Below are 13,339 nucleotides of genomic sequence, written 5' to 3' on the forward strand. Positions count from 1 at the left end.
TCGATGTAATAATCGATGATATCCTTATAGACCGTTGTAGACGTTCGGACTAAGAATAGATGATCTTGTAGTATATCGTCAGTAATGACTCTGTCCACTAACAGGTAATAGTTGTTCAGATAGGAAGTGTAACGATGACAGTTCGGCTTGAATATAGATGATGAGGGAGGATCGGCAGCGACAGGTAACTATCCTTTTGAGCGCACAAACACACGGTCAGTAACAACTTCTTCGTCTTACTCATCGTGCTCCCTTTTTATATGGGGAGGGAGTTTGCAGGCCCTTCTTTGATTTCGTCAGAAGAGATGATCTTCTTGGACCAATAAAATTATTGGTGACGTAGTCGTGTCACCGAAATTTGACTCATCTTAACAAGGAACTCAACTCGTGGGAATCGAGTTTAAACTGTTCTTATCAACAGAATTTATCAGTTGATTTCCCGTTTAACTTACCCTTTTTGGTCTATTTCGTTCCGTTTTTGTATAAAATGTAGAGTTTGTATAAAATATAGTTAAAAGATTATAAAGGTACATATAAATGATAAAGTTCACAATATCCCGATCGTCACAAATATGTTATTTGTTCTAGAGGGTTGCATTTGTATATTTGAATACTGACAGTGGCGTAGCGTAGTGGGGGCGGCAGGGGCGGCCCGCCCTGGGCGGCACTTATAGGGGGCGGCAAAATTTCACAATAAATAATAATATCTTGTAAAAATACTTAAATAAGGGGGCGGCGAAATTTTCCTCCGCCCCGGGCGGCTGACACCCATGCTACGTCGCTGAATACTGAACAAATTTCTTCCATAATTTGTGTTCAAATACTGAATTGTTTGACTTGGGAACTGAGATATTTTGGGAACACCATATTTTGTTCATCATTTTTATGAATGATTACTTATTTATGGTTAAAACAGTTTCATAACACTTACCTAAAAATGTTTAAATAAACTTTACTAAATACTAAGATTAATCTATAAAAACAAAATGCAGTGACAGTCTTAAAGGCTAAAGTCTGAAAGCAATGTCAAAACATCTGATTGATAGGAAAGCAAGGGCAAGGAAGAAACAAATTGCACTGTTAGTTTTTATTAAAGTAAACCTGTCAAAAGGCACAAAACAAATTGAAAATTTTTATATTCTAAAGTCTGTGGGCAAATTTGAGATTACATGCAGGCTTACTTGAATAAAAAAAATATCAAATAACAGAGTTTACACTTAAAAATTTGAAATTTTGTACAGAGAATTTTCCAAACATGTTAGATCGAAACCAGAAACTGTGATATATGGGAGCTATTCCAATTTTCAAACTGTGTTAGAAAGAAACTGTTGTAGAAGTGCTGTGTTGTAAGAGAGATAACTGTACTAAGTTCTCTGTCCTAATATGCAATGTCTAATAAACATATTTATATTGTCTCATATTAATTCATATTATTTAAGATCATTTAATGTATCAAATTACATCAATTATGTTTTTATGTATATTTACAATATACAATTAATATTAGTTTTTATATCTATTATCAATGCTAATAAAAATCATTTTCAGACCCCGCTCCCCTATAACAACGATTAGTAATAGGAGGTCTGCACATCCCCATTCAGTTGGAGGTACTCCAAGTCCCAAAAAACGGCAGTTACCTCAGATACCACTTCGTCGAGCTAGTAGGGATCAAATGACTTTAGATTTAGAAGAACGTGCTCGTCAATTAAAGATGAGAATGCAGATGCAAAAACGTCATGATGGTTTGTATATAAGTATATATATATATATATATATATAATATAATATATAATATATATATATATATTTCTTTTTAAATTATAATTAAAAAGAATATAAAAGGAGTGAATTATTTAATTTTTTTATTTTGGAATTTAAGAACAGATTATTTCCTTTAATATCTAATTTCTCTGCACTTCTGACTGTGTATTATTGTCCAAGTTCTTTTAAACTGTTTATATTATCATAAGATAGTACTTGATGTGGACAATTAAAATACTTTTCATTTCTAACAAATACTTCTACAAAAATTAAAGTGTATAAAAAAAATTGTACAGCAAAATAATAGGATAATCACAATACATTAACTCTAATACTTTATTCTTTTAAATGAATTACTAGAAAATAATTGCAGTTGTGGTTATAAATTGCTGTGTGAAATAATAGAAGAGAATATTACTGAATGCTATTATTAACTTTAATCTACAAATTTTTACATAAGCAATTTTCAAAAACTTTTGTGGTAACCTTTGTACTATCTGAAAATATGTAAAAGATTTACATAAATAAAATTATAAATTCTTATTAAATAAATATTAATATTTATCATGAATCTCTGTATTGTTAATTTTCATAAATGCTTTTAATTTATTTATTTATTACTTTGTTTTAATTATTTTTTTTAGCAATGACACCCGTAGGCATTTATTCTGACAGTGAAATTACATCCAGACATGGATTTGAAAAGCAATTTCATGTTCATATGCATAGAGGAAATAGAGCTTTACCTGTAAATTCAGTGAATAGTCGTAATGGAGGTACTCACAACGTGCCACCATCTATAATAAGTCCAGAAAAAGAAGTGAATGTTACTGTTGGTATTGAAAGTGATGGTTCAGAGACCAGCTCAGTCTCCAAATTCAGCATCACTAGTGCCTTTTCTACCCAGTCTGAACGTCCTACAGGTAGTAGAACACTGAGGTAAGTAATTCATAACTTAAATAGTATAAAATAAATTTAAATTAATTGTAGCATTAAATAATTTTTAATTCTGAATAATCGCTAAGTATTGTTTTGTAGCTGCTAGAATACTCTTTGTTTCATTTGCTTTAAGATTAGTGTGGGATGCTTTTTAGTAAATTTACTGTTTTCTTTTTATGATTTTTTCTGTTACTAATGTCTTATAATGAATGGACATAAATATTAATATGCAATGTTTTGCAACAATTATTATTACAATTGCAATATTTTGTTTTCCTTTTTTTCTTAGTGCAATAAAATTGTGTGGGGGTACTAATGTCCCATTTTTGTATAACATTTTTTGTTCTATTAGTTTTATTGTTTTTTCTGGTATCAATGATCAAAGAATAAAGTCTCATGAATTTTTATTATACAATGTTACCTTCTTTCCATTGTTTTTTTATACATTCACATGGCATAAAGTTATCAGGTTATGCACCCAGCATGGGAAAGGTAATTATAAAGAAGTAGAAGAATAATTTTGTCTTTAAGTTTCCACTTCTTATCATGGCACTTATATAAAATAAATGCCAAATCATCACAGTTCACTGAGAAAGAAATAATCAATTGAATACGTTTTTTAATAATGAAAGAATTGAAGCACTGAAAGAACAACAGAATTCAAGATGGCAGAAAGCATGAAGACATGTTTTGAAGTTAAATAATAGCAACTGTCAGGTATGAAAGTTTCAATTAAAACTACAGTTGATTAAAGAAGACATTTGGGAGATTAAGGTCAAGGATTTTCTTCATTCATTACAGAATTATGGATGGAAAAAGACAGCAAAGTTCATAGCATAATGGGTTTACTAGTTGAAGATAATCAGTTGAAACATATAAGAAAAGAAACCATGGCAATAGCCTTTTAGGAGAGCTTTGTGAAAATATCATAAAATGTCAACTTTCACTGCAAAGATTGAAGAAAATATATAAGGGGAACTTTGGAAAACAGTGATATGGAAAGCCATATCATTTGAAAAGCTATTTGAAAAGCCTGGTGGACAAATTAATGATCCTCAGATCCTTCTAGATGATATCTGCATTACATTATATCTAAAGAGTGTATGTGAAAGTTACAATAATCTGCTGACAGTATGAAAATTAATTGCATGATAAATTAACACAGGAAGTAGTTAAAAGGAAACTCATTGAAAGAATATAAAAAGTATCACAAAAAACAACCCAGTGATGAAAGTCAATAAATCAAGATTAGTGACCTTAAGTAAGAACTTTAAATGTTACTTTTGTAAAAATTTTCAATATTTGAAAAGATACTGTAAAAAATATCTTGAGCAGAAAAGAAAAAATCCAGAAACAAGTTGTGTAACTTTTCTGGCTGTTATTGAGTTTTTATTTAAAAAATAACTTTTATATTATTAATCAAAATAAATAGGACTGTGTGTAGCACCATCTGTTATGAGGTTTTGTTATAAAAATTTTTATATTTTTAATTACTATAAAATAGCAAAAAGCTTCATTTTGAGTAGGGATGAGTTTTATAAAAAAGTTTAAATGCTAATAACAAATAAAATGTTCATTAAGTCCTATCCATCTCAAGATACAACACAAAACATTTCTTTATCTTACCCTCTTGACCTTTAATTACCAAAATGTAACAGCATCAATGCCCCTATATACAAGCCACCATGCCAAATTTTGTTTCTTAATCTTTACCATATGCTGAGATATTAAGCAAAATAGATGCCAAAATACACACACACACTTACAGAATATTTTTTTTATCTTTTTAGATTCAGGAGATCTCAAAAAACAGAGATTTGCAAAAATACTCAGAGGGCCAAATTTGACACTATTCCAATACTTTTTTCTTTGTTATGTATACATAACAATTGGGAAAGTAAAAAGAACATATTTGTTAAGAAAGTCCAAAAAAAATCTGAAAATAAGCAAGAAATTGCACGTGTGTTGTCTAGCTGTATTCTCTAAAGATGATATTTTTATTATGATGTTTGTAATAAACTTAATGTAATTACAATGAAACAGACTAGCTTGTGGTAAAAATATTTTGATTCAGTAACTTCAGCACATGCATGCAACAATGAATCTTAGTTCAGTAACATTGATTATAATTAATGTGGAGTAGTGTATTTAGCTGATTTTGTAAGTGGGTATTGAAAAGGACTACATGTGGAACCATCATAAAGTACAAGACCAGATTAGTGGCCTAAGTTTTTTTGCAGAAATATGGAAAATACTGCAATGAAGTATTTGCTCCACTAGTTACAGAAACAACATTAAAAATACTGTTAATAGTTTTCTGCTAAAAAAGAAATGAAAATCAAGAATTATGATATTCAACAGCAACTTATCACATTAGATGCATATGAAACAGCCAGAGTTTTTTAAGGAGAAGGCTAACTGCAGTGTGTGTTAGCTTGTCAAAAACTTATGGCCTTAAAAAGTGGCAAATGAGTAGTATATAAGGTTTCATAGTGAATTAACACAGTTAAACTTTCAAAAAGCAAAAGAGCACATGTATATTTTAATTTTGCTTTTTAATTACAAAATGCATACAGATTTTTTAATTTTTTAAAATTAATATTTTGAAAGACTATTCTTGACTTGTGATTGCATTTATCTGGTGAAGCATGTTTTCAATATACTTTGTTGTCATTTTTCTGACTTATTTTTTGACTTTTTAGGGATAGGCAATTTTTTTTTTATTAATTGTGACATATTTTTTTAAATTTCTCTTTTTAATATTATCCAGCACCCAAGTATTTATTATTGTATCTAAGCCAGACTTTTTTGTCTAATTCAATAAAAGAAACTGTTAATTGGTGAAAAATTTTTCAAAGAACTTAACTATATAACAGGATGTTTCTATCCTACAAAAAAACTTTTCTTTAATAAGTCAGCTCTTCAACATTATTTCCAGAAAAACAGTTTAATAAATTTTTTAAAAAATTTATTAAACTGTTTTGCTGGAAATAGTATGGAAAGTGTGACTTATTATTAGCAGGTTTCAGCTCAGAACATATAGGGAATAGTTTTCTTTTTCACAATATTTTTAAAACATTTGTAGGCATCATAATAAATTATCAGGGGATAATATATAAGACATATATGTATATATAACTTTTTTGTTTTAGTGAATTCACATCCCGGATGCAGGGATATGGGCCTGTACACCCGCCTCGACCATCTCATGGTCCTATGGATCATAGCTTGAGTAGCAGTGATGGTAAGGTGGATGGTAGCCTATCAGACACTGCCATTGGTTCTGTAACAGAAAAAGACAATGGTGAGAAACATCACAGGTCAACAAGAAATGTTGGAGGAGGAAGAATTACTCAGTTTGGAGGGCTTTCAAAACGTAGTAGCAGTACTTCTCAACTCAGTGTAACTGGTTAGTTCCTTATATTTTTTTATCATAATTGTTCTGTTATTTTATTTTAATAAGCTACTTAATCATATTATTAATCGTATTAATACCTAAATCATACATGGATTTTCCTATAGCATATTATTAATTATCAAAATGCCAAACTTCTGAATGACTGACCAATCATCTGCATTGACTTCTGTTATATATTTATCAGTTTTTAACATAATTTTAATTCTTAATAATAGAATAATTCTATTTATTATTAAAATGGATAAAATAATAAATTATTAAATAGCATTTTTGGTGCAATGTTCAATAAACAAAGTGAAAATTTTGTGAGAAAATGAAATGTTTTGAAATTTGAATTATTTATAAAATCAGTTATTTATCTACTTTATTTTCATAATGACTCTTTACATAAAAGCATCTAAAAATGAAATACAGATTGTTGCCATATAGCATACTATGCATACAAAATGATATATTCATTTTTTGCTCTATGAGCACAAAACTAATATATTTTGTATATACAGAAATAAAAACTAAAATTGAAATTTTTAATACATTAAAGTTGTCTTTCAACAATGTAATTTAAGAATAACATTTTTAAGAAAGCATTTGATCTTTTTATTAATATAAATTAAAATATTTTATTGGAATTTGCAGATTCTACCAATATAGTTATTTACTATAACTATATACAAATTCTTCTTATAGTTATTTATTAAATAATTTAAAAAGGATTTTATTATAATTATTTATTATCATAAGAATTATATATAATAGTTAACTTTATAAATTATCTATAAAGAAATGTTCAAATCATATATCAGAAAGTCTGAGAAATTTATTTTATTTCAGATTTTATATTTCATTCTTTGTAGTCTTGAATTTGGTATTTAATTAATTTTTGTTAGTTACATATTTGTGTAAAAGTGAAGAAAATTAATTCTATTAGCAGTTCTAAAATTGTCAAATTATTCTTTGAAATTATCAGTTATAAATAGTTATATTAATTTCTCTTATTACTTGTGGATTTAGATGTTTCTAATGAATAATTAGACAGTTTTCTTAATACAGGAATTTAAAAATATAAAAACTAAGTTAAAAAAAACTTAAATATACTATAATTAATATTTTCAGTAATTATGTTATACCCTTATAATGTTCAGAAGGTTTAATTTTATAAGGAAGCAAAGTTTCAATATATAAATTTAAAAAGAATGAATTGAAATGAAACATTGTGTTCTGATATATCAGTAAGGTTTGTATTCATTTTAAGTTTTCAAAATATATCTGTTATTAATAAAGAATAGAAAATTTTCTTTGATATATAGAAAAAAACAGTGGCTTACTGTTATCATACAAACATATAATTTTCTTTGTTAGTAATGCTTGAATGAATTTACAAATTCATGAAGATCAGAAACATTTTTTTCTAAATTCTGAAGATTTGTGAAGTTAAAAAATTCTCTCATCATAATGAGTGACATTACAGCAATTAATAAATTTGAAATATTGCTGCAGGCAACTTAAATTGATAGTTTTACTAGGGCATTGTGCGACTTTGTCATATCATTATAGAACTGAGGCAGAGCCAACAAGAAGCAAGCCCTGCACTTGTTTGGCACAGAAGAGGCAATCCTTGTACCTGACAGATGCGGACAGGTGAACTTTTCACTTGCTGCCACAAAAGAGAGTATTCTTGTACCTGCTGGCCATGAGAGACATGGTCCTTGCATTGGCTGGGTATGGAGAGACGATCCAAGAACAAAGCTTTCTTCTGTGTTTTTGTTTGTTTTTTATGCCTATTTTCCATTAGGCACATGCAATGCTGTTTTAATTTTTGATCTCTGGGCTTAAATTTAGTTAGGCATACTCAATCACATAAGAGAGCACAGACATTGTCACTTTTATTAATACCTCTGTATATTGAAAACAAAGTCCTGGACCTATACTTTTTATACTTAAATGGATCGTCATTATATTTTTGGATTCCTCATTCCAATTAATGGAAAATTGCAAAGTTTTATCAAAATCAGCCCATTAAATTTTGAGAACAAACTCAATTCTATAAGCCCATAGAAGACATTCTAGCAACCGTGGAACATCACACAACAAAGTCGCATGATTCGTGCCATGATCTTATATCTCAAAAATAAAGTCATGGACCCCCATTTTTTTATTACATTTTTGGATTCCTCATTGCAATTAATGGAAAATGGCAAAGTTTAATCAAAATCGATTAAACAGATTTTGAGAAAAAAAACACAATTCTGTAAGCCACGTAGAAGAGACTCTGCTAATGCTCCATCTCAAAAATGACATGAATATTTATAAAATACAGTTAATCAAGTAGTACATTTGAGTATATATAGATAAAAGTAATGACTTAAATTGATAGTAGCTTGCTAACTTTTACATATGGATCATATATATAATTCAGCATAATTTATTTATAAATTCTGTTTTGATTGACTGTGAATGCAATTCTTTTAGTAATTACTTATACTACAACATTTTTTTCTATCTGTACAATTTTAACCACTTTTGTTAGCTCCAGTATAAGTATTCAACTTTCAGTGGATTACAATTATAATGCATGTGTTCATTTGTATAATTTATATACACTATTTCAATGAATAAAAAAAAAAAGTTGTATTAAATTTAATTTTTAGGGCTCAGTTTAAATTTTATTAGAATAAAGTGGTCATATTTAAATTTTTTAATATAAATGAAATTTGATAATGCAGTACAGTTGTAATTTATGCACTCATTCATATAATAAAACCTAATGGGCCTAATGCAGGATTAAAAATTATTAGATATAATCTGTTGACAACTATGCTGTTTTTATAATTATATTTTTCAATTTAATTAATTTTACTTTTATCTATATTACAAGGAGTACCATCAAGTGGCTATTTGTAATTATGTTTATTGATAATTTAAATTTATTTTAATCATGTCATTTATTATCATTTATTGTAAGAAATGAAAATCGAAAGAAATGTAATATTGAAATGGAAAGGGTTGTCTCAGTGGCAGATTTCCCATTAGCCTAGGGGTGTAAGAGTATGGGAGCACAAAAACTCAAAACAGTAAAACCTCAATTTAATGGACTGATTAGGGTGAGTAGGTATCTGTTAAAATTGGAAGTCCATTATGTAATAAAGTAAGTTTTCTGAATGTGTGTTAAAAATTGGCAAATTAGTTTGTTTTACTTTTGTAGATATGTTTGTGTAATTAAACTTATTTATGAAATATTAATTTTACAAAAAAGTTTTCTATATGTCTTTTTGCTTATGTACTCACTGTAGTTCTAAGACTAATAAACAAGTATAAATCTAATTTGAAATAAATAAACAAGCATGTTTTGAAAATACACTTTACTTATTTGTTTAGTTAAATACAATTAATGTTCTTAAAAAGAAAACAAACTTTAAATTGGACAAAAACAAAAAAACAATTTCATATTTATTAATCTTTGGATGATGATATCTATTGACACACTTTTATTATGGCATGAAGAGTGGTGACTTTTGGATTTGAAAAAAAAAAACTGTTAATTTAATTACACATAAAAAGCATTTTAAAATTAACAGGATGTTAATTTTATGTATGACATATGGACTGGTAATTTTGTCTGTTAAATCAAAGTTTTACTATAATAATAATAATAACAACAACAACAATAACAATGTAAAAACAATTTTATGTAGAAACAACCTGTAAAGGAATTAGTTCAAATTAAGAGCTTAAGTAGGGATAAAATAAGACATATTAGTTGTGTAGTATTAATATATGAATTATGTTTTGCATGAACAGAATAGTAGTGCTAATGAAGAGTTTTCAATAACAATATCCTTTACCCCTTTTTTGATATTTAAAAATTTATAAAAATACAGCTATGAGGATTAAAATTACAAAATGAATCATTCAGTGCAAAAGTGGTACTAGGCCTATTAGTTTGGAAGCACCTGCATGTTGTGGACCTAGGGGTGCCATATTTCTAAATGCACATCTGGTTTCTATCTGTGAAATGCACTTCAAAAAGTAATGTGAATGTATGATACATAAAATAAATGTGAAAATAAATGAAGCATGCAATGCCATAATGTTGTAAATGACAAAAAACAAACTTTTCAGGAGAGGTAAAAAGCAATTTTTCTAGTGAATGAATTCATTTTAATTTTACAATAAAATTGTAAAAAACTCACTAGGTTACAAATTCTCTGGAATATCAAAATGATGTAAATATAAACTTTATGGCATGCATGCTTCAAATGTATTTAAGTTTTCAAATAATGATGAATTTTTTTCAATGCTAAAAAAATTCCAAAAATTATGCTTAATGGAATTTTAGGAAAATATTATTTCTATTATTTTCTCTCTTTTAAATATTTTCTTATAATAATGCTCTTTTTTAATGACGTTGATATTTAAAATATATAGTGTATTTCAAAAACTTTATTTTTATTAGTCTACAACAGTGCTTCTAAAATTTCTTCATGCTAAGGCTCCCTAAATCAAATTTTAAAAATTTCACAGTTTCTTTAATGTATAACTAGTTTATTGTATAGTCTTATAATGATTTATACATTATACAATAAAACACTTTTAATTTTACTTACAGTTGTATTTATTAAAACAGACGTAAATATATACTCACAGCACAATTAAAATTTCCTTAATTTTCTTTAATTTATATTGTCTAGCCAATATTTGTGAAATATCACACTGTCCTATGTTGTTTTGTATTTATTGAGAAAATATTCTTTTACAATTTACTTCAGGTAACACAGAACCTTGATTAATTGGAATCAGGGCTGCAATAAATTCAAAACCAGAAATTAGAACATTGTAAGTAAGGTCACATTGTGGTAAAAATTGATGGATACCCAACATTAGGTAGGCAGTAACTACTCCAGAAAACAAGCGAATAATTCTAATTAAACTAATTTTGTTGAGTTATCAGTTATTGACTTACACATTTCAACTAAGTTATACTTTTTGTCTATTGTGGACTTGGCCAAAACCCATCATGGGCATGATTAAAAATAGGTCATCTTAGTGCTCACAGGCTAGAAAGACTCAAAAACAAACAAACAAAAAAACTAGACTTTGACCAAATGTAAAATTGGGATTAATTTGTATAAATGTTCAGGGACAAGTAAGAAAATTTTTTCGTCAAGTTAGGTTTTGAGTAGATATAGAAAATAAAGTGTATTTGTTGTGTACAGTACTCATTTCTTTTAATTTTTGTAGTAGGCTATGCTATGAAATAAAAGTAGAGACAAATTAAATAAGATTTCTGGAAAAATTTTCCAATCAGGACAGTGTTCAAAATTGGACAAATCCCAAAAAATCAGGATTTATGGCAACTGTAATTGAGACTCTATTGTATAGTTTATCAATTTGTTTTAAACTTCTAAATGCCAAGGAAAATTAATGCTTTTAATTCATAAAAACACATATTTTCATTACATCACAATTTTTATTTAAATTGAATTCATTAAAAACAAAAAATTAAAAATTGTTTAAAAATTATTTAAATATTTTCAGCTCTTACTATGATCTTATGACCACCTAGAAAGCTCTTTTTAAAGTAGGGATCCTCCAATTTGAAAAGAGCTGGTCTAAAATATGACTTTATATGAAAATTACCATACATTATAACTTCATTTTTTATGCTTGTATTACAAAACAGCAAATATATCAATAAGTTTGTATGACAATAGTTTGCCAATTGTTTCCTGTATATCAGAATTCCTCACTTTTACATTCTGCTTAAACACATATTTTAAAAAGATTATAATAAAAGATTTTGAGATGTATTGTGTTAAGTTTAACATAAATGATGATCTCACTGATTTAAATGAGCTAAACCTCAAATCTCACTGATTTATTGGAATTACAATGGTTTATTATAGTTTATTCATTCAAGCTAAATGATTGATGGATTATATTGAGCTCTGAAGATCGTTCTCTATTACTATTATTATTAATAATTAAATGCTGTGTGAGAGTAATGAGTTTGAGTCTTGCTTTTGGCTGATTCTTTTCTTCCAGAATCTTCTAAATTAATTATCAAAATTTTAATTTAATTATTAAATTTACTGTGAGATTAATTTCTAATCATCGAGTCTTTGAGACTTACTCGTGGTCGTCTAGGATGAAGCTAAAATTTGTTATGTAGGCAAAAATTTGTGGAGATGAGACGATCAAAAAATTACCCTCTCCCATCAGGCTCCCAACACCAGATAGGGATGAAATCTGCACTCTATCACACATTTAAGTATAGTCTTAAAAAGGAGGGCTGTTACGATGATGAGTGGGGAGAGATCATGGATAAGTGGCAAGACTTCGTTATGGATTAGAGACCATTGATAAGACCATTTTGTAACAACAATCAAGATTTAATAATGACAAAATATATCTATGAAAATACAAACAAATATGCAATACTTAATCCCTATCTACTTCGCAAGAGAGAGAGTTTACATTGAATGAACTTATACTATCTTGCTGTGGATCTTGAAGGAATCTAGTATTGGCGTGTATGGTGGTTCGGCGATGAGGATAAGAATCTTGGAGGGACTTCTTAGCACACAATTAAAAAGGCCTTGAGTCAAGAGACTTGAATTCTAGAGACCAGTATGATTCTTGAAGAACTCAATGGGAACTTTTGAAGAACTCAATCAGAGAAAATTGTCCTTTTTATTCCCAAATTCCAACCAATAGCAAGTCTTGATTTCAGACTGCTAACGGGATGTGTTGGAGGACTGTCAAAGGGGTGGACAGCGAAGATGGTGGTCGTACTTTGGAGATAAGGGATTGTAGAAGGGAAGTTAATTTCTCTTTGTCATAAAAGTGGCAAGTGTACTTCCTTTTGTGTAAACAACACATGGAAGAAATTTATTTTTCTCACCAATTTATTAACAATTTTGAGGGAAAATATTAGTTTCTTGTATAAATAATAACTATGTCGTCATTTTCTCCATCAAAAGATGAAGGAAAAAACAGAGGAGGGTCTCCGTTATAGGAGAGATTCCCGATCAGAACGACTCAAAAATCTAGAGCATAGTATTTACTCTTTATTTTATTAAATTAATTAGATAATTTATGGGCCGATTCTCACATTAGCATGAAATGGTGCCTAACTTAGTGTCAAATTACTTAGTATTTAATTATTAATAATGGTAGTATTATGGCCCAATATAATCCAGCAATCATTTGGCTTTAATA

The 13,339-nt window shown here is 28.2% G+C and overlaps 1 protein-coding gene across 6 annotated transcripts in view; it reads left to right on the forward strand.

Annotated features, from left to right (window-relative positions):
- The window catches only part of LOC136983036 (regulating synaptic membrane exocytosis protein 2-like), a 341,614-nt gene that overhangs the window by 224,055 nt on the left and 104,220 nt on the right, over positions 1–13,339 (forward strand). For all 6 annotated transcript variants that reach the window (XM_067279650.1, XM_067279651.1, XM_067279653.1 and 3 more), the window contains 3 exons: positions 1,549–1,745; positions 2,409–2,703; positions 5,856–6,112. In XM_067279650.1, coding sequence (XP_067135751.1) covers positions 1,549–1,745; positions 2,409–2,703; positions 5,856–6,112 — 749 coding nt within the window. The remainder of the gene's footprint in view (positions 1–1,548; positions 1,746–2,408; positions 2,704–5,855; positions 6,113–13,339) is intronic.

Source organism: Centruroides vittatus, unplaced genomic scaffold (genome assembly GCF_030686945.1).
Source record: "Centruroides vittatus isolate TY-2023 unplaced genomic scaffold, ASM3068694v2 contig_875, whole genome shotgun sequence".
Lineage (NCBI taxonomy): Eukaryota > Metazoa > Arthropoda > Arachnida > Scorpiones > Buthidae > Centruroides > Centruroides vittatus.